We start from the raw sequence: 19,230 nt of genomic DNA on the forward strand, positions 1-19,230 counted from the left end.
GATGATGATGACGAGCCCTTTTACCTTCCAATGAATATAACTTTCATCTTATGCCACATATCATGTGCTTTAGATCAATTCTTTGCACCTTAGATCTTTATTAACAAAACAATTTTTTTATACTTTAGATTGTTCGTTGTCTCCCACTCCATATAGAAAGACAGATTGCAAAAAGCAAGTTAGTATAGATTAAGGGAATCCATTTACCTGTTCCTCTGATTCCATTGGAAGCTAAAGCATATGCTCGATTGGTTTGTGTATATCTATTTATTTTTCAGAGCGTAATCATCTTATTTTCCAACATTCTTCCCATAAACTCTCATTTTTCCTCCAAATCATTGTGGATCTCAACCAAATAACAATTGACACGTAGATCACCTAATCACGAATCCGCCATCCAACGCCATTCATTCTATCCTTTCTTTTCTCTTCTGATTTGGAAAATACTATTAATTTTTTTCTTTGTAAAATTAAATCTGTTCGTCTGATTTATTTCTTTCTAAAAACTAAATATTAATTATTTCTTAAAAATATTAAATATCAATCATTCATCCAAATTTATTTTTCATTCTAAAAATGAATATTATATTAAGTTCATTCTACTCCGTTCATAAACATTAAATATTTTCTTTCGAAATTCTATTTATTTATCGAGAAATATATATAAATTATTTTTTCTTAATAATTAATAATAAATATTAATTATTTGAAAAAAAATATTTTCTAAATCCATGACACTAATATCATTATTGATCATTCGATTTTACATTGTCAATAAAGCGTTGTTCAAGAGATTATCATTGTGTTCGTTCATTCATCATTAATTATTTTTTAAATATATTTTTATCAAAATTATGAATATATTAAATTAATAGATATATCGTAAGGATATCATACGATTTAGATAAAAAAAAATTATTTATTGACATTATTCGAATGAGTTAATATGAAGATTCCACCCCGTCGCGTCCGGCACCGACCCCTTTGGCATGGGATCTCTCGACGTTCCCATCGTGGTTGGCGTCCTCCACAGGCGGCGCACCCCGCGATCCGGATTTGCCCGCACGCAAACTCTCTCTCTCTCTCCTTCCTTCTATATATATGTAGACGAGCCAAAGAAGGCTGACCTCGCCTCGTCTTCATAGGCTTCTGCTTCGGTGTGTGTCTAAATCCTTGCAAGGAGCGATGTCGAGTTTGATAGACAAGGCGAAGGAGTTCGTGGCAGAGAAGATAGCGAAGATGCCGAAGCCGGAGGCCTCCCTCGAGAGCTTGTCCATAAAGAGCTTCACCCGCGACTCCATCCTGTTCCACAGCGAAGTCGCCGTCCTCAACCCCTACTCCCACTCCATCCCCATCTGCCAGCTCTCCTACGCTCTCAAGAGCGCCGGCAGGTTGCCGTCTCTTCCTTCCTTTCCTACTCTTTCTTCCTCCAACTTTTGGCGTTTCTTCTTCACGATGATGGTGTATCTTTGTAGGGAGGTGGCGTCGGGGACGATGCCGGACCCGGGGTCGCTGACGGCGAGCGCGGAGACGAAGCTGGAGGTCTCGGTGAAGGTCCCCTACGACTTCCTGATAAGCTTGATGAGAGACATCGGCCGCGACTGGGACATCGACTATGAGATGCAGGTGGGGTTGACCATCGACCTCCCTATCATCGGCGACTTCACCATCCCGCTCTCTACCAAGGGCGAGATCAAGCTGCCCACCCTCTCCGACCTCTTCGGCGGCGGCGGCGGCGGCGGAGATGATTAAGCAAGCTTCCATCTTTTGTGTGTTCCGTTTGGTTAATGTGATTAAGAAAATGGAAGTCAACGCTAAAAAAGTGTTGTTTTTAGGTCACTTGTATCCGATATGAATCGGATGGTGAAAGACTATATTTATAATTCATGTTATTGCAGCCTATTTGGAATGAATATTAATTTCGAATCTGATTTGGATGAAATATTTTGATATTTTATCAATCAACTAACTTCCCACATTATTATATTATTCTTTTATGTATTATGTATTGTTGTTAGTATCAATTTTGATTGTGATTATTATTGACTATGATGGAGAAAAGTGCACCTTTAATACATAACATTGTGAAAGACTATATTTTGATTATGTCCAACAAAACTACTCCGATGCTAAATTAAGTGTTTAATCCCATCAAACGAAGAAGAATGGTAGAGAAAAGTGAGACTTTAGTGGTGATGATGAGCAACAACTCAATGTAAATTATTGACAGACAGCATATCAATTACCCTACAAATAAATTCGCTAGATTTAAGATTTGGTTTGCTTCTAAGTTCTTACATAGCATTAAACAATGAGAAAGAAAGAAAGACAAGTTTGGAAGACAAAAGTTGTTCTTGAAACAACTCAAACAACATGTTTTAGTTTCCAAGTCTAACATGATATGCATCTCATCCTGTCATCATATCAAAATTGAACCATGCAACTGTCATATAGCATCACACATGAGAGGAAGGAAGACAAAAAGTTGTTCTTAGATCACTTGATATAACTAAAGCAACATGTTTGTCTTAGTATCCTAGTAGTTTTTTTTATTCATATGGGATTAAACGATCATCCCCTCAAGATATCAAAATTAGACAAATGCAACTGTGGTCAATAACTAGTTCCCAAGACAACAAGTTGTTCTTAGATCACTTGATATAACTTGAGTAACATGTTTCACTTTGTTCTCGATACATTCATAATATGCATCTCCTCCAACATTGATCGATAAGTAATTAAAAGCTTAACTTAGACCCAAACAAACAAGAGTTTTTTCATATGGGATTAAACAATCGTTCGGTCAAGATATCAAAATTAACACGAGAAAGGAAGATTAACCAGTTTCAAAGTCAAAAGGTTGTTCTTGGATCACTTGATGTAACTCGAGTAACATGTTTGTCTTAGTTTCCAAGCCATTCATCACATGAATCTTCTCCAACATTTTTCTGACGAGTAAATATAAGCCTAACTTAGATCTAAGCAAACAACTGTAATTCATATGAAGATTAAACAATCATCCTATCAAGATGTCAAAATCAGACCGATGCAACTGTCATGATCATGAGAACGGAAGAGTGACAAATTTCAGAGAAGTTCTTAGATCACTTGATGTAACTCAAGCAACATGTTTGTCTTAGTTTCTATGGCATTCATGACATGCATCTTCTCCAACATTGTCCAACAAGTAATTAAAGCCCCATTAAGACGCAAACAATGAAGTCTTATCCACATGTGATTAAACGATTGTCCTGTCAAGATATCAACATTAGACCAATGCAACTGTAATATAGCGCCAAACATGAGAAAGGGAGAACAACAAGTTTCAAAGACAAAAAACATTGTTCTTAGATCACTTGATACAACTCAAAAAACATGTTCGTCTTAGTTTCCAAGTCATTATATGCATCTTCTTCAACACTGTCTGATATGTAGTTAAAAAGTGCATCTTCGATTTAAAAAAAGTTGTATTCATATGTTATTAAACAATCATCCTGTCAAGATATCAAAACTTGAACCAATACAACCGTCATATAGCATCAAACATGAGAAAGGGAGAATGACAAGTTCCAAAGACAAAGTTGTTCTCAGATCAGACTATATAACTCAAGCAATATGTTCGTATTAGTTTTCAAGCCATTCATAATGCATATTCTACAACAACCATCTGCTAAGTAATCAAAAAGTCTAACTTAGATCCAAACAAATCAATCATGCTGTCAAGATATTTTAAAGTCTAATTTAGACCAATGCCACTGTTGTATAGCATTAAACATGAAAAAGGAAGAAATGACAAGTTTCAAAGACAGAAGTTGTTCTTGGATCACTTGATATAACTCAAGCAACATGTTTGTCTTAGTTTCCAAGCGATTCATGATATCCAGCTTCTGAAGGTGCTAGTTCGCTTGGCTTTGTCAATCCCCACAAGGTCCCGGATTCAAAACCCACCTTCACCACTTACCTTTTGCCAAAACAATGAAAAAAATGATATGCATCTTCTCCAACATTGTCTAATAAGTAATTGAAAACCCAACTAAGGCACAAGCAAACAAGTGTTACTCAAATATTAAACAATCATCCTATCATGGCATCAAGATTAGACCAATGCAACTATCATATGGTATCAAAGATGAGGAAGGGAGAAACACAAAAACTTGTTCTTAGATCACTTGTTATAATTCAAGCAACATGTTTGTCTTAGTTCCCAATCCATTCATGAAAATGCATCTTCTCCATCAGTCTGACAAGCAATTAAAAGCCACTAACCAGTGATACTCATATGTGATTAAACAATCATCCTGTCAGGATATCAAATCAAACCATGCATTACGATAAAACAATCAATCAAGTTGATAGGATATGGAAACACTGATTGTATTGTAAAACTTCAGAAGCTCACCTAAACTCACTTATACTCAAAACTAGGGATTGGTGGTGAATCGAAACTCTCTAAGATCTCTGTCTTGCGGCCTTCGCCTCCAGCCGCTGAATCCTGCCTCTTCTTTCCAAAAATTCCTCCGAACCAGGAAGAAGATGAAGAGACTCCAGGATCCTCCACCGCCGCACCATGTGTTGCAGAGATCCTCGTGGCGGCGCCACCGACCACTCCGGCTCCTGCAGCCGCCGCCACGGTAGGCGGAACCGCCGCAGTGGGATCCTCCATCAACATCGGCATGTCCTGCGGGGAGCTGAGGACCCGGTTCAGCATGATCCCGGCGCCCTCGATGAGGGCGAGGAGGACGCCCCCGAAGAGGGCGGATCTGGCGGCGGGGCGGGCGCCCTGGCGCATCTGGAGGAAGCCGCCGGTGGCAGCCCCGGCGAAGATCGAGTTCCATGGGTCCTCCTTCTGGCGGACATAGACCATGGAGCAGTCGAAGACAGAGAAGAGACCGCCCCAGACGGCGAAGCTTCCGCCGACACGGGGGGCGTTCATGCGGACGGCCTGGGCGCCACCAGCAAGACGCTCGCCGTTGGGAGCGTTGTAGAGGCCCTTGATGAAGTGGAAAGCGGAGCCACCGACGGCCCCCATGCCGAAGGCGCCGCCGACGTCGTCGAGGATCCGGTCCGGGCACGGCTCCCTCGAGGTCTCCGGCGTCGCCATCGATCAAGAATATTACGAGGAGGACAAACCCCCAGCCGCGGTAAATAGGAAGGGGAAGGGAGACAGGCGGCCGAGGTTGACTGTAGGAATCGAAACCCGTGGGCGGAGTTCAGTATCACCGCATGGCTGGCGTTGGAGTTTCCTGACCGTTCGATATGAGACATCGATGCGGCTCGCATAATAACTAAGCTAGATAATATTTTTAAAATATATTAAATGAAATTTTAAATATTTACTATTTAATAAATAGATATGATGTATGATTATTTACATGTAAAAATACATTAAATTATTTTTGATATAATGTGATTTGCTCTCATAGATCTTTTCATGCGGACAAGACAAACAATTGTTGAGTGTCTAAAATATTTCACATAATATTATATTTTTAATATAATTACTAAAGATGATCAATATTTATTGCTCATCACTATACTCAATTTTTCAGATTATTAATTAAGATATCAAAAAAATTAGGTCAAAGAAATCTCTTTTGATATTAGTCTTCACCTTATGAGCTTATTATTTTCATATTGAACAATATCACGCACAGGGAATAAGACCACCTCGAATTTATTAGGATATTAATAATATATTTACATAACATAAATAAATTTGATATATTATTATTAAATTAATATTTAAAGTAAAATATCAAATAAAATTATGAATCTAGTACATTATCATCAAATTAATATTTTAAATATGAGTTTTCTTAAATTTTACTTTAACTTATATTGATAAAAATAAAATATTTCCTATATTTAATCTTTATTGCGATCTTATAAAAAATATTAAAATTCAAGTAACTGATTGTCCATTTGGGTTCTTATATGTTTAATAATTGAAGGCATATACATTTTGCAATAAATTTATAAGGTTAATTTCGTTATTTCAAAACTCGGTAGGAATGGATGCAGAAAACTGTGCCATCGCCCTCCTCTCTTGACTTGTTGGGCAAGGAAGAGAACGCTCACGTCGCCCGCCACGGTCACACCACGCACGACCCCCTCGTTCTTTACCTGTGGCCCAACCGCTGCCCCGAGTCCGGTCCAGCTTTCTTTGGGCCCGGTTTGGTCCGGCGATTTGGAATCTCAAACGCTGTCTCAAATAAAGATTCAATGCCTAACACAAAATAAAATTCTCTCTCTCTCTCTCTCTCTCTTGAATTTGGTGTAAAAATTTCAGTGGGACATTCAAAATTTTGTAAATCTTGATATGTTACATAGGAAATCTATAAGGTGTTTGATTGAACCGACAGGATTCCATAGGAAATATTTGGATCAACTAGGAATGATTTCAATACACTATATATCGAACAAATTAAAATTAAGAGCAAGTTTCGAAAAAACCATGTAACTTTGAGAAATTTTTAGTTAGTGTTATGGTTTTCAAAAATTCTTGCAGCATCCCTTTTTCTAAAAGATAATATTTTTTATTTTTTTAAAGGATGTTAATTAAATTTTTATCAAAATAAATAATTTTATTTCCTAATAAATTATCTTAAAATTAATTAATATAATTTATTATTTTGAAAGAATGATATACTAACAAGGCTAGATATTAAGATAATCAATATTCATATTTTACCTAAAACATAATCACTAGGACGAGCTATTTTATCTAAATTAATTAAATAAAAACATCAAATTTAATATAATATTATAATATTTTATTTTTATCAAAGTCTAATATTTGGTTCATAACTTAAAATCTGATGGGGGAGAATATCATTTATCAATCATTTATCGATATGTGACCTTCAAACGACGTTTTAGTTAGAAAAAAGAGATAGATGCTATCCTCCACTAGTTTGTCCATGTGGATAAGGGTCTAAGTTATATCTACTCATATTGTTGAAAGCAAGTGAAAAATTGTTAAAAGGGATTGAGGCTTATCTCCCCATAGAATATTTCATAAAATATTTTATCTTTTTATGATTATATATAAAAACTTATTTTTAATATAATTACGGAGAATGATCATTTTTTATCATTCTCGAAAAATTAACTTAGGCATTCAAATGATCGAATTGAAAAATCTCTTTCGACCTCGATCTCCGTACATGTGACACATTAGGATTTTTACTTTGAGTTAGAACCGTGTTAAGCTAACTAGGATGTGAATGATATCTTCTTATAATAAAATCATATATATTACACAATATGTGAGACCACCTTTCTTGATTATTAATCAAATTTTTTCTAAAACCAATTGTCATATGTTTTCATTCAATGGAAGAATTGGCATATTAATTTCACCATACTAGAATAAGTGCTTGAGTTCAAATTAAGCAATATGCTCATCTAACCTTCTAAACTCATATAATTTTTCTCTCATTTGAAGTGTGCGATTTAGCTAAGGCATCACAAATGGAATCCAATTTAAGTGCGTCAAGCAAATATAAAAATAAAAAAGTCCAATTCATTATCGCTATCATTTAATTATTGAATAGCAACAAGTAAAATACAATCCATATTTTTCATCTTGACTTAATGTATGACGTAGCCTCATCAGGATTTTCCAAAATCTAAAATTTAGAATCAAAACTGAATCAGTTGCAAGTGGAACCAAAACCATATATTTTTATTTGTTTATTTTTTATAATTTCATTTAATTAATTGTTTATTAAGTTGTTGGAAGGATAAATTCATTATTTGAAGGGGTATTTGATCATTTAATTATTTATGAGATTATAATTCATAATATTTTTGTTTATATTATGTAATAAAATTGAAACAAAATTGATATATAATCTAAACTAACATATATATTTTTACTACTGTATCAAATAGGCCTTCATCTCAATATCAACCCAAATTCAAAATAAATTAGATCCAAAACTTCTAAAAAATTAGGCAGAAAATATTAACTGCGTGACCAGCATTTGCCGTCACATAAAACTCCTCCCGCTAGCGAGCAGAATCTAAAGAGCAACCATTTTCTTCTGCCCCCCGGTGTCCACCTGCATAAAGGTTACAGCCACACATGGGCTCCACCGCTCTGCCCAATCATCAATCGAGTAATTTTTCCTGTAAAGATAACATAGGTTGACCACGTTTGCAACGATAACATATGCCTCGTCTGTCCTCTCGATTTCACCCTGAGAGAGGAGGGAGTAGGGAGTCGTCTTCTTCCTCCTTGGATCGAAAGCCCGGTCGCAGTCTCGTCTTCGGTCGTCCGCCTTTGAAGATCCGCTCATGGCTCCTCCCCCCGCTCCACCGCAGAAGTCCCCCTCGCCGTCCCAGCCTTCCGGGTAAGTCCTCTCTCTCTCTCCCCCTCTACGGCCCCGCAACGGCGTGACCTCGCCAAACCCTAATCCTAGCTCTGGATAATCGCGATCTCTCCGATCCAGGAAGAGCGAGGTATCCGACCTCAAGTTGCAGCTGCGGCAGCTCGCCGGCAGCCGCGCCCCGGGCGCTGACGACTCTAAGCGCGACCTCTTCAAGCGCGTGATCTCGTACATGACGGTGGGGATTGACGTTTCGGCCGCCTTCAGTGAGATGGTCATGTGCTCTGCTACCTCCGACATCGTCCTCAAAAAGATGTGCTACCTTTACGTCGGCAACTACGCCCGGTGCCACCCTGATCTCGCCCTTCTCACCATCAACTTCCTCCAGAAGGACTGCCACGATGAGGACCCCATGATCCGTGGCCTGGCCCTCCGCAGCCTTTGCTCCCTCCGCGTCCCCAACCTCGTGGAATACCTCGTCGCCCCTCTTGGCGCTGGGCTCAAGGACGGCAGCTCCTATGTCCGGATGGTTGCCGCTGTCGGGGTCCTCAAGCTATATCACATATCGGCTGCTACCTGCTTAGATTCGGATTTTCCTGCCGTGCTCAAGAGCCTTATGCTCACCGATCCCGATGCACAGGTATGATATACATCACACGCTTAGATCTGTAATGAATTTTGGTGGAAAAATGGGATCCTGTGATGTCACTCGTTGAACAAAGAACTGTTTACGATCTACATTCCAGTGTGATTTACCTGTTTGTTTCTCTTGGCAGGTGGTTGCGAATTGCCTGTTTGTATTGCAGGAGATATGGAACTTGGAGGCCAATAAGTCAGAGGAAGCCTCCAGAGAAAGAGAAACCCTTCTCAGCAAGAAGATTGTGTACTATATTCTGAATCGGTATGCTCCTAGTTGGCTAATTATGAGTTACTTGATATCTTTTAGTGACCAACTTTTCTTTCACTGCTTTCCGAGTAGCCATATGGGAATTTGCATCATTCAGAATGGCTTGGATCTGACTGGATATTCAGACTTCTCTCTTTTCTTTTTCTGAATGGCTCTGTTTGTTCAATTATTTTGCCTTCTAGCTTGATCATCTTATGTTTGATTAACAGTTGTTGGGAACACCAGCAGCTGGGAAAATTACACAATAAAAGATCCAGTTTGCGAGTTATTGTAGAGTCAATCTTGCAAATCCTTCTATTACATTTTCCACTGTTCTGCAGTCCAAACTATTGGACAATGTTATGTTTATTTTGGAGGTTTGTTTGCATAATGTATGCTTAGGAAGTGATAAAACAAATATATTCTTGTCTAATAGTAACACCGAACATATGATTGGAAGCTAAGAACTGCCTCACCTTTTTAGGTAATAGAACTCCTTGATGACATCACTTTGACCTTTTACCTCCTCACTCGATGGACATTCTTCTCTAAATGGGTAGGAAAGTAGAAGCCTAATGTTTCAATTACTTCAATTGTTTGCTCATTACTGTGCTGAAATGATAGTGATTGATGAAAAGCTGGCAAATATCTGAACTCTAATGACTTGGGGAGGTGGAAGGACTGCAAAGTGTTTGTTTAGAACACTCTCGAGGGTCATTTTCTTTGATGTGGTTAGCGATCCAGTTCCAAATGAAAAGACTGAGATGCCTATCAACTCTATCAGGATGTTTGATATGGAAGATTGCATCTGGTAGCATAATTGGAACACAGTGATTCATTGGGCTACATGAATGATAATGCTATGACTTCTCAAACAGTAAGTGCTGAAGATAAGTTTTAGGCAGTTAAACTTGATTGGTTGGAAGATACAACAAACACTTTTTTGGTAAAATCCTATTCTTTTTCATCAACAAGATCTTAAAAACTATAAAAATTGCACCACTTTTCCTAATAATTGTGTATCATTAGGTAAATATACTTATGGATCATTATAAAGTTGCATTTTGTTAATGTTGTATATTGGCATTACTTGATAAGTTCATTAGGTGAAAAGGTGTTGGTACATTGAGATCACAGTACTTGGGGTTTCAAACTGAGGCCTCGTAAACAAAATGTGTCTGGAGGGCTGGAAGCATCTTTAGATCTTATGGATGATGTTATTACTGCAAGGGATTAGGAAGTTGATAGGAAAGATGATCTCTCTTTTCTGTCTTATACTGTTCCGGCATTTCTATGTAACATATCAGATTTATTCACTTACTATTCCCCTTCTTGTTATTAGGGGATTATTGGATTACTGGACAAGTGAGTAGTGGCAACCTCTTCCTCTTCTTTTCTGATTTCTTTAAATATTTGAAATGATGAGGATGCATTGCATTATTAGTGTGTTTTGTAGTTGTATTTCATGATAGCAAGTTGTATTAGTTGAACATGTCCAATTTGGTAGTTTAGTAACCGGATGGAATTAGATGAACACACATACTCCAGAATTGTTACTGTGGAGATTATAGGTTTATGCTGTCGTATATAATATTTCTCTTGATGGTGGTTTTAGATGTTCTTGAAATAGTCTTATCCTGTCCCATCCTTTTGTTACTTGCACTTTTGGCAATTCATTATGAGTTGTATATCATTCTTCAACTGAACTCTTGAGTTCCTTATTGTTATATCTGCGGCACCAAATTGCTGGTTTTTAGTCTTTTTCAAATGTAAATCAATTGTTTATAGTTATCTTTCTCTGATAGCAAATAAGCCCAATGATGTCATAAACATCTATTCCATGTTTATGTACTAAGATGTTCTAAACGTCTATTACAAGTTTCTGTTAGGAAGAATAACTATCTCTACGAATTAACATTTTGTTGATCATTTATCTTCTGCTCATTCTGGGGGATACTATCTAATCATGGTATGTTAATTTTACAGGATCAAAGAATTCAATGAATGGGCACAGTGCCTTGTTCTTGAGCTAGTGGCAAGGTATATACCCTCTGATACTGATGATATATTTGATATAATGAATCTTCTTGAGGACAGACTTCAGCATGCAAATGGAGCTGTTGTCTTAGCTACAATCAAGGTGTTTCTGCATTTGACAATGTCAATGACTGATGTCCATCAGCAGGTGCCTATCAACAATCTCATTTTGTTTTGTATTTGGCTTTTTGCCAAGTCCAGAATTTTAAATCGACCTTTCTGAATGATTACCATAGTTCTTTTTTTGCTAATCATGTTCAGTTGTTTGAATTTTGTTTTCTTAGGTCTATGAGCGCATCAAGGCACCTTTACTCACTTTAGTGGGATCAGGAAGTTCTGAACAATCATATGCAGTTTTGAGTCACCTGCATCTATTGGTTATGCGTGCTCCCATGCTGTTCTCTTCTGACTACAAACATTTTTATTGTCAGTTTAGTGATCCATCATATGTTAAGAAACTCAAACTTGAGATGTTGACTGCCATTGCCAATGAGAGCAATACATATGAAATTGGTATGATCATTATTCTCTAAGTTCAATTCTCATCTCTCGTCCTCACTGTGTTTTTGACTGCTACATACTTTTAATAAAACATTTTTTAAATTAATGGCTTATTTCATCAGTGACCGAGTTGTGTGAATATGCTGGAAATGTTGATGTACCCATTGCGAGGGAGTCTATTCGAGCAGTTGGAAAGATAGCATTGCAGCAGTATGATGTCAATGCTATCGTCGACAGGCTTCTACAGTTTCTGGAGATGGAGAAGGACTATGTGACTGCTGAAACTCTGGTTAGTATGTCAATAGGCATAAAATTTCTGTATGTCTGCAAATTTGCTGATTTTGCAGATGATTTTGAAAGGCTTATGATTCTTATCCATGCTATCAAATCATCGACCAGGTTCTTGTGAAAGATCTTCTGAGGAAATATCCACAGTGGAGTCATGACTGTATTGCTGTTGTTGGTAATATTAGCAGCAAAAACGTTCAAGAACCAAAAGCAAAAGCAGCACTGATATGGATGTTGGGAGAGTACTCCCAAGACATGCCAGATGCCCCTTACATCCTGGAGAGTCTTATTGAAAATTGGGATGAGGAGAATGCTGCTGAGGTATTAGAATTTTACAGCCAAGTCTATTTCTGTTATCAGTGTGGATTAATATCTCCTCTTGAATTTAAAATGCCAAATAATGTATTGCTTCTGTATATTTTATTGCTTGTAAGTTTTGTTTGAAATTTTTGTACTTATGGTATCCCTATTGACACTGACATGAAGTAAATTTAGCATACAAATAACTCTTTGTTATTTCAATCTTGTGACAATAGCTATCAATATTCTTTATGAATGGTTGATTTAGCTCCTTAGTTCCAGAAGAAAGATATACTTTTAACTTGAATCTTTGCTTGACATTTGAGAGTTGATCCATTACTATTATTGGAAAGGAATAATAAGCTTTCAGGAGGTTTTCCCATAATTTTTAGTCCGAAGGAGCCCACGTATTATGGCTGGTCATAGATAAGTAAACCATTGTCACAATTTCATGGCATATGTTCTTGTTTGTGGTTGCTATCGTTCACAATTATAGAATAAGGATTGTTTACTGATTAAAAGTTAGTTTACAAATAGTGATGAGAAAGTTGAGGTGGCCATGGGTAGGAAATGGTTTAAACAAGGTTTAAAATCTCAGTCCGTACCAATACCCGGCATCGGTCGGACCAGGATGATAATCATACCATGTGTTGGCATGGCTGCCACCGTTGATACCAGTAGTACTAGTTTTTAATCCTTAAAATGCTATTAAAATTTATTTTTATTGCCTAAACGATGAATCTATGTATGTTTTTGAGGCCTATTATGAACCATATAACAAAGAGACATATATAAAAAGTTTTAAGGATGCATAAAGTTGGTTTGAACCTTATTTTTGCAAATATATAGGCTGGTTTCCATGTTTTGAATCTTCGACACCTTGGATGCAATGGATTCGAACCTATTCATTTATGTTTTAGTTATGAATTTGTAGTTTTTGTTATTCGTTGTTACAAATTATATTCAAGAAAGTCCACAAAAACTTGAACTTACTAAATGTAGATTTAGAAATCATGTTTGGTAAGATGTAGACTGCATTCTTTGTTGACTTAAAGTTGGTCTTGTATTTGAGTTTGCATCTTTGGAAAAATTATTAAAGAAGAGTTTTCATGATAGATTATTTCTGCAAATTTCAGGCTTAATACAAGTACAATTTCCTTCACATCTCATTTGAGATTGGAGTTAATAAACTTATGTTATTTTTTCCCTTTTTAAGTTTGTCTTTTCTCAAGAAATTAATCAGCTTTGCCAATTAATAATACACAACTGGTACAATTAAATGAGAAAGCTTCGACTGATATCAACCTGCCATTTAGACAGTGGTGTGTTTTTTGTAAGGTTGATTTTCTTTTAATATATATACATGGCTGGTGATTGTGATTCTTAAGGTGGTAGTTGCTCTCCTTATGGTGCCTTTTTTATTGGACTCTTATTTCAGCTGGTTATAGTTATTATCCTTCATGCTTCAAATCTGTTCACATGTCTGCAACCTCATAAATCCTTCCAAATGGTTGCTTTGATCTTCATAAATCTGCACTTGTTAGAATAAATATGAAACAGAAGCAACTGTTGTCGCAAACTAGATATATAGATAATGGATCTCTTTTATATTTATATGTCCTGTTTATGCTTCTAAATCTAACTTCAATCAAGAGATGCATGATAGTATACCATTTTGCAGTCAAACCTTATATTTCAGTTAAGCAAGCAATTGTGATAGAGCAAAGCAGTAAGCCATGTATCTGCTTCTTACTGCATAAGAACTTATCTGACTTTTTGTTGTAGCTTCCCTGTTGGTTTCAGGAGCTACTGAAATTGTGTTCCTGATACTTGGGGCCAGTGATAAATCATTCCCAATTAGTACATTTGAATATTTAGTATTGATAGTTCATGTATCATTTTAGGATAATCTGTTGAATAAATTTGTGAAGGACACTCTTAGTAGTAAGAATAATTACTGCATAATTATAAAAAAATAAATGTTTATTCAATATTAGGACATTTATTGGTCATTCTACATATGGGATATTAACTTTTGGGTACCTGCACAAATTTTAATTCATGACTAAAAATTGTATTTCAAGAGAACTGCGTGAATTGCATGTTTGATATTTTCGTAGCTAGTTGGTCGACTTAGAAACAGACAAATTTCATTCTTTTTCTATGAATGGAAAATTTTCCTTTTTTGTCTTTGATTTTGCATTGATCCCATATACAGTTAAGTGCAAGGTCATATTATGTATAATTGACTTTTTGTTTTTTGACAGGTTAGGTTGCATCTTCTCACTGCTGCAATGAAATGTTTCTTCAAGAGGCCACCAGAAACACAAAAGGCCTTGGGAGCTGCTTTAGCTGCTGGTCTGGCTGATTCCCATCAGGTGTGGCTTCATTTGTATGATGTTTCAATGCCTGAAAATTTTATCCAGCTGGAGCTTCTCCAAGTTACATAAGTTAGAGAAGAGCTTGCCTCAATCTTCATGAATGACCAATTGATTGCAGGATGTTCATGATCGGGCCTTATTCTACTACAGGCTTTTACAATATGATGTGTCAGTTGCAGAACGTGTGGTGAACCCTCCCAAGCAAGCTGTTTCAGTCTTTGCTGATACACAGAGCAGTGAAATCAAGGATCGTATATTTGATGAATTCAACTCTTTGTCTGTTGTCTATCAGAAGGTACATAAAGTTTCCTCATGAATTGGTTGTTTTATCTTTTTGTTTGGTTCTCTTCATATGAACGTAAAGCAAAGTGGATTTCATTCTAATAATTTCAAACTAACGAGCATCAAGTCACTGTTAGTCATTTTGATGATTCTTTAATTTGCTATTTGAACGTCTCCAGTATTGTGGCCAGCCAAATACAATCTGAAAGAAACATTTCTATTTCAGTTCGAACAGATCCAAATAATGAATCCAGTCAATTGAATTTTATTTTAATCTGGTGTTTTCCAATTCTTTTAATGACTGTTCCATGACTTAAAAGGTGTTGCATCTCCAGTTTCCAGTGCTAATATCAGTTTCCTTTTTATTTCGGTTCTTTATTGGGTACATAGAACACTAAATTTGATAGATGCATTTTAGTTTTCATGCGTCAGATTGAACCAAGGAGAAATCTTATAATCAATTTTATCAGATAAAAGAACTATTATTTATGATTATCAAGGCATTGAAGGCATAGCATGATTTAAAATTTCATGTGGATGAACACATTTAAATTCCCTATAAAATCTGGATAATAACTGCTAAAATACCAGGTACAAGGTCCAAAAATCTCTGGGCAAAATAGTGTTGTTGGACTAAACAGGATCTCAAATGTTACTATAATAGGTGAATTCAAAATAAAACATGATGGTTATATGGAACACTATGAGTAAGATGATGATAGGTGAATGTTAAATGAAAAATTGAAAGGAATAGATGTTGAATACAAGTGTTGCAGGTGGTTGGCAAACAACAAAAGAGAAGAATCATTATGGCATTTGCTGAGATGGAAGGAGCAAACATAGTTCCACACTTCAAAGAGAAAAGGTAGCTGATAGAGGAAGCTCATGGAAGCCTTCTTTAATAATGTTATTAGTTCTTAATCGACAAGATAATTTGCCACCTTTTTAAGCTTTTCTAGAGCTTGATGCTTATGAATCAAATATGGACATCTAAATAGTCTCTTATATTTGATTAAAAAACATTTTGATAAAGGTTAATCCTATCAGGGGGTTGATACATAGCAATGCTTTTGATCTATGTGCAATGGTTGATTCTATCCTAAATGCCATATAAATTTGCAGTATGCATAACTAATTTGGATCACTAGTGCACACATCGGTAATTTCCGTCTCAAGTATCTAATGATAAAGCCTTTTATCAATCTGGCTTCCATGTTTTATGTATTGGCTTCTCATGAACACTTGGATTTAAAAAAAATGCTTGATGTGTTACATATTTGAGCATTTTCTTCTGTGTTTTCTGGACTGGTTTCCCATTACTAGTATGTATTCAAACTCATATCTGATTATCAAAGTAAAATTGCAGCCGTCTTACATGTTTACCGATAAGGAACACCGAGAACCGTTTGAGTTCTCAGAAGAAATTGGGAATTTGTCTCTGGGGCAAGAGCCTGTTGGTAATTCTCCAAGATATGATGAGAGTGACAAAGATCTTTTGCTAAGTACATCAGAAAGAGAAGAAAATGGGGGTCCAAGTACCAATGGACCTGCTGCTTCTGGATATAGTGCTCCAACTGACTATAACAGTTCCTTAGTTTCTCTTAGTTCACAGACACAATCTGAGACAGCAATTTCAGACCCTGGCATGCCAAAATATACATCTCAGATGACCCTTGCCATTGATGATCTTCTTGGGTTGAGTGTGTCTGCTGCCCCTGCTCCTCCATCCTTGAAGCTTAATCCAAAAGCAGCCTTGGATCCTGGTACTTTCCAGAGGAAGTGGGGCCAACTTGCAGTATCCATCTCACAGGTATATTCCTATATAATTTTAAATTTGATTTTAAGTTAAGCCCTTTGTAATATATTATTCTCAATTTTTTCCAGTAGAGTTCTCTAGTGAAGATTGATTAATATTTTGTATAAATAGTATAACTAGTACACAGTCATACTGGCTACTTCTCATCCTAGCCATATAGCTTGCATGATTTGATTATTTATTGATATTGATAGAAGGTTAGTTGAAGCTTCTGGTGATGTGAATTTACAAACCTCTAGCAAGGTTTGTTGCTTCAAGTATATTCACTGTAGGTATGTTCTACAGAAAAAATTTGAAAAAGAAGAATTTTCTTGATTAGCAAATACATTGAAAAGTTATTATTTTAACACAGTAGAGTTGAGGGTTGCATAAAATGTATATTCCTGTAACCCGGTAGAGTATTAACTACTGTAACCTTGTAGAGTAATGCATATTACTTGAACCCGGTAGAGTGCTATGGATCCAAGTTCCTACTTGATTCGTGTCTAACAATACAACAGCTTGTTTTTCCTAAAGCACATATCCTTTGCTCCTAGCCTGAGTGGTCTATTTCTTTTGAGAAAAATACTAACTGCTCCCGATTTCAACAGTCTGTAATTTTTTGTTCTAGCATTCTATATATTATTGTAAAAACAGAAAATTAAAATTGAGTATTTGCTGGATATTTGTTAGTTTTCTCATTGAATAAGCTTCATGCACTTCTGCATGTGGGCATTGGATCCTTACTTTGCTACGTATGTTTTGCTTACTAGAAGAACACTGGTTTATGTTGTTCTTTGTGAAAAAAATACTGGGTTTGTGAAAGTTGCCTGCAATGCTGCACTTGCATACTCCATTTAAGTTTTTTTGTTTTCCTTTCACTTGGACTGCAAAATCATTTTATTACACTTCCAAGTTGTGACCTGATTGTGAATCATTGTGCTGTCGTTTTTATAATTGATTCTCCGACATAAATGGATACATTAGAGGAAAAGATCCACAGGACATTAGGTGACAAAAGAAATTCTGGAATTTTGACTTGATTACGACCTAAACCTGGGAATCGATCAGTAGCATAGACTTTGCTAGATATGCAATCTCCATTGAGTTCCATCGATCCATTATGTTCTGTAGATTCTCGTGCTTAACACCTGAAATGGCTCAAAATTTGCTCTGGAGATGTTTGTGATTTGTTTGCCTCTTGCAATACTGAAATGCATCTATCTACTTCAGAACTCTTATTGTCATAATTCAAAATCAGTTGGTCATGCAAGTTTGCTTGGAAATGCATGGAAAAATAACTTCCATTGCCAAGCATTGGAAATTAAACAAAGAACCATCAGTGTTGAAGCTCAGTACAAGAAAACATAAACTGTTTTGGCGGACATTTCTGTAGTAATCATGAAAGCATGGTTGCTGTCTGCTTTGCAGGATTGTTCAGTTAGCCCTCAAGGAATTGCAGCGCTAACGACACCTCAAGCCCTTATCCGGCATATGCAAGCCAGCTCCATCCAATGCATTGCCTCCGGTGGTCAATCTCCCAACTTCAAGTTCTTCTTCTTTGCTCAAAAGTTGGATGGCCCACCATTGTTCTTCCTCGTGGAGTGCATTGTCAACACATCATCAGCAAAAGCACAGGTAAAGATCAAGGCTGATGATGCAACTGCATCGGAAGCATTCTTTGGTTTGTTTCAATCGGCTTTATCGAAATTTGATGTGTATAAATAAACTTTAAGCCTGTCGCAAGTCTTGCCCCTGAATGCTGCTTAAACAATGAAGCAACTCCATAAACAATGAGCCAATGGTTTTGTTCGTTTTTCTTGATATATTTACCGTGAGTAGATTAAGACATGCGTCCCAATAAGTTGCATTCATGCTGTTGAATTCGGTAGTTAAGATATTGGATTTTTTTAATTTAATGCTTTGATTTTATACATATACGTTTAATTAATCTGAAGTATTCCAATTCAGCATTGATCCTTGGGTTTCATCTAAGAAAACAATTTGTCAAGTCACAGAGAGAGAGAGAGAGAGAGAGAGAGAGGAATACAAAGGTCTTTAGGCACCACAAAGTTAGAATACATCTTAATTTAGACATTCCATTTGATTAATTTGCAGGTGATGCTATATAGGTACAATCTACTTGAAAAGGTGCGCTCTACACTGTATAATCGGCATGTTCTTTGTAGAAAAATGGCAAAGATGGTGATTTGCTCGTGTTCCTTTTAATGCTCGTAATTAACTTCGTAAACAGCATAACTGAATCAAATACGTGTTTCTTGAACGAACCCCAACAACCAAGAAATATTGCTCAGGTTTGAATCCATTAGCGTTGATATCATAGAAGCAACATGACTTCCCGATTATCCCAAAGAAACGGGAAGAGAAAGAAAACGAGAACCCGTGACACGAAATCGAGACGGAAAA

At 36.6% G+C, this 19,230-nt stretch overlaps 3 protein-coding genes across 3 annotated transcripts; 2 read left to right on the plus strand and 1 right to left on the minus strand.

Annotated features, from left to right (window-relative positions):
- Nucleotides 1–966: 966 nt before the first annotated feature.
- Nucleotides 967–1,965, plus strand: LOC135628491 (late embryogenesis abundant protein Lea14-A-like). The gene is made up of 2 exons (XM_065135168.1): nt 967–1,391; nt 1,476–1,965. Exons 1-2 carry the CDS (start codon nt 1,186–1,188, stop codon nt 1,750–1,752), a joined length of 483 nt encoding a protein of 160 aa, XP_064991240.1. The 5' UTR covers nt 967–1,185; the 3' UTR covers nt 1,753–1,965.
- Nucleotides 1,966–3,616: 1,651 nt separating this feature from the next.
- On the minus strand, nt 3,617–5,232 carry LOC135628490 (mitochondrial import inner membrane translocase subunit TIM17-2-like). Its single transcript, XM_065135167.1, has 2 exons — nt 4,400–5,232; nt 3,617–3,961 (listed from the first exon to the last, which is right to left on the minus strand). Exon 1 carries the CDS (start codon nt 5,099–5,101, stop codon nt 4,406–4,408), a length of 696 nt encoding a protein of 231 aa, XP_064991239.1. The 5' UTR covers nt 5,102–5,232; the 3' UTR covers nt 3,617–3,961; nt 4,400–4,405.
- A 2,950-nt stretch (nt 5,233–8,182) lies between these two features.
- Nucleotides 8,183–18,654, plus strand: LOC103986568 (beta-adaptin-like protein A). The gene is made up of 11 exons (XM_009404588.3): nt 8,183–8,357; nt 8,457–8,973; nt 9,110–9,234; nt 11,206–11,404; nt 11,541–11,769; nt 11,880–12,046; nt 12,157–12,366; nt 14,613–14,723; nt 14,845–15,021; nt 16,375–16,818; nt 18,235–18,654. Exons 1-11 carry the CDS (start codon nt 8,302–8,304, stop codon nt 18,529–18,531), a joined length of 2,532 nt encoding a protein of 843 aa, XP_009402863.2. The 5' UTR covers nt 8,183–8,301; the 3' UTR covers nt 18,532–18,654.
- The last annotated feature ends 576 nt before the right edge of the window (nt 18,655–19,230 follow it).

Source organism: Musa acuminata, chromosome BXJ3-1, assembly GCF_036884655.1.
Source record: "Musa acuminata AAA Group cultivar baxijiao chromosome BXJ3-1, Cavendish_Baxijiao_AAA, whole genome shotgun sequence".
Taxonomy (NCBI): Eukaryota; Viridiplantae; Streptophyta; class Magnoliopsida; order Zingiberales; family Musaceae; genus Musa; species Musa acuminata.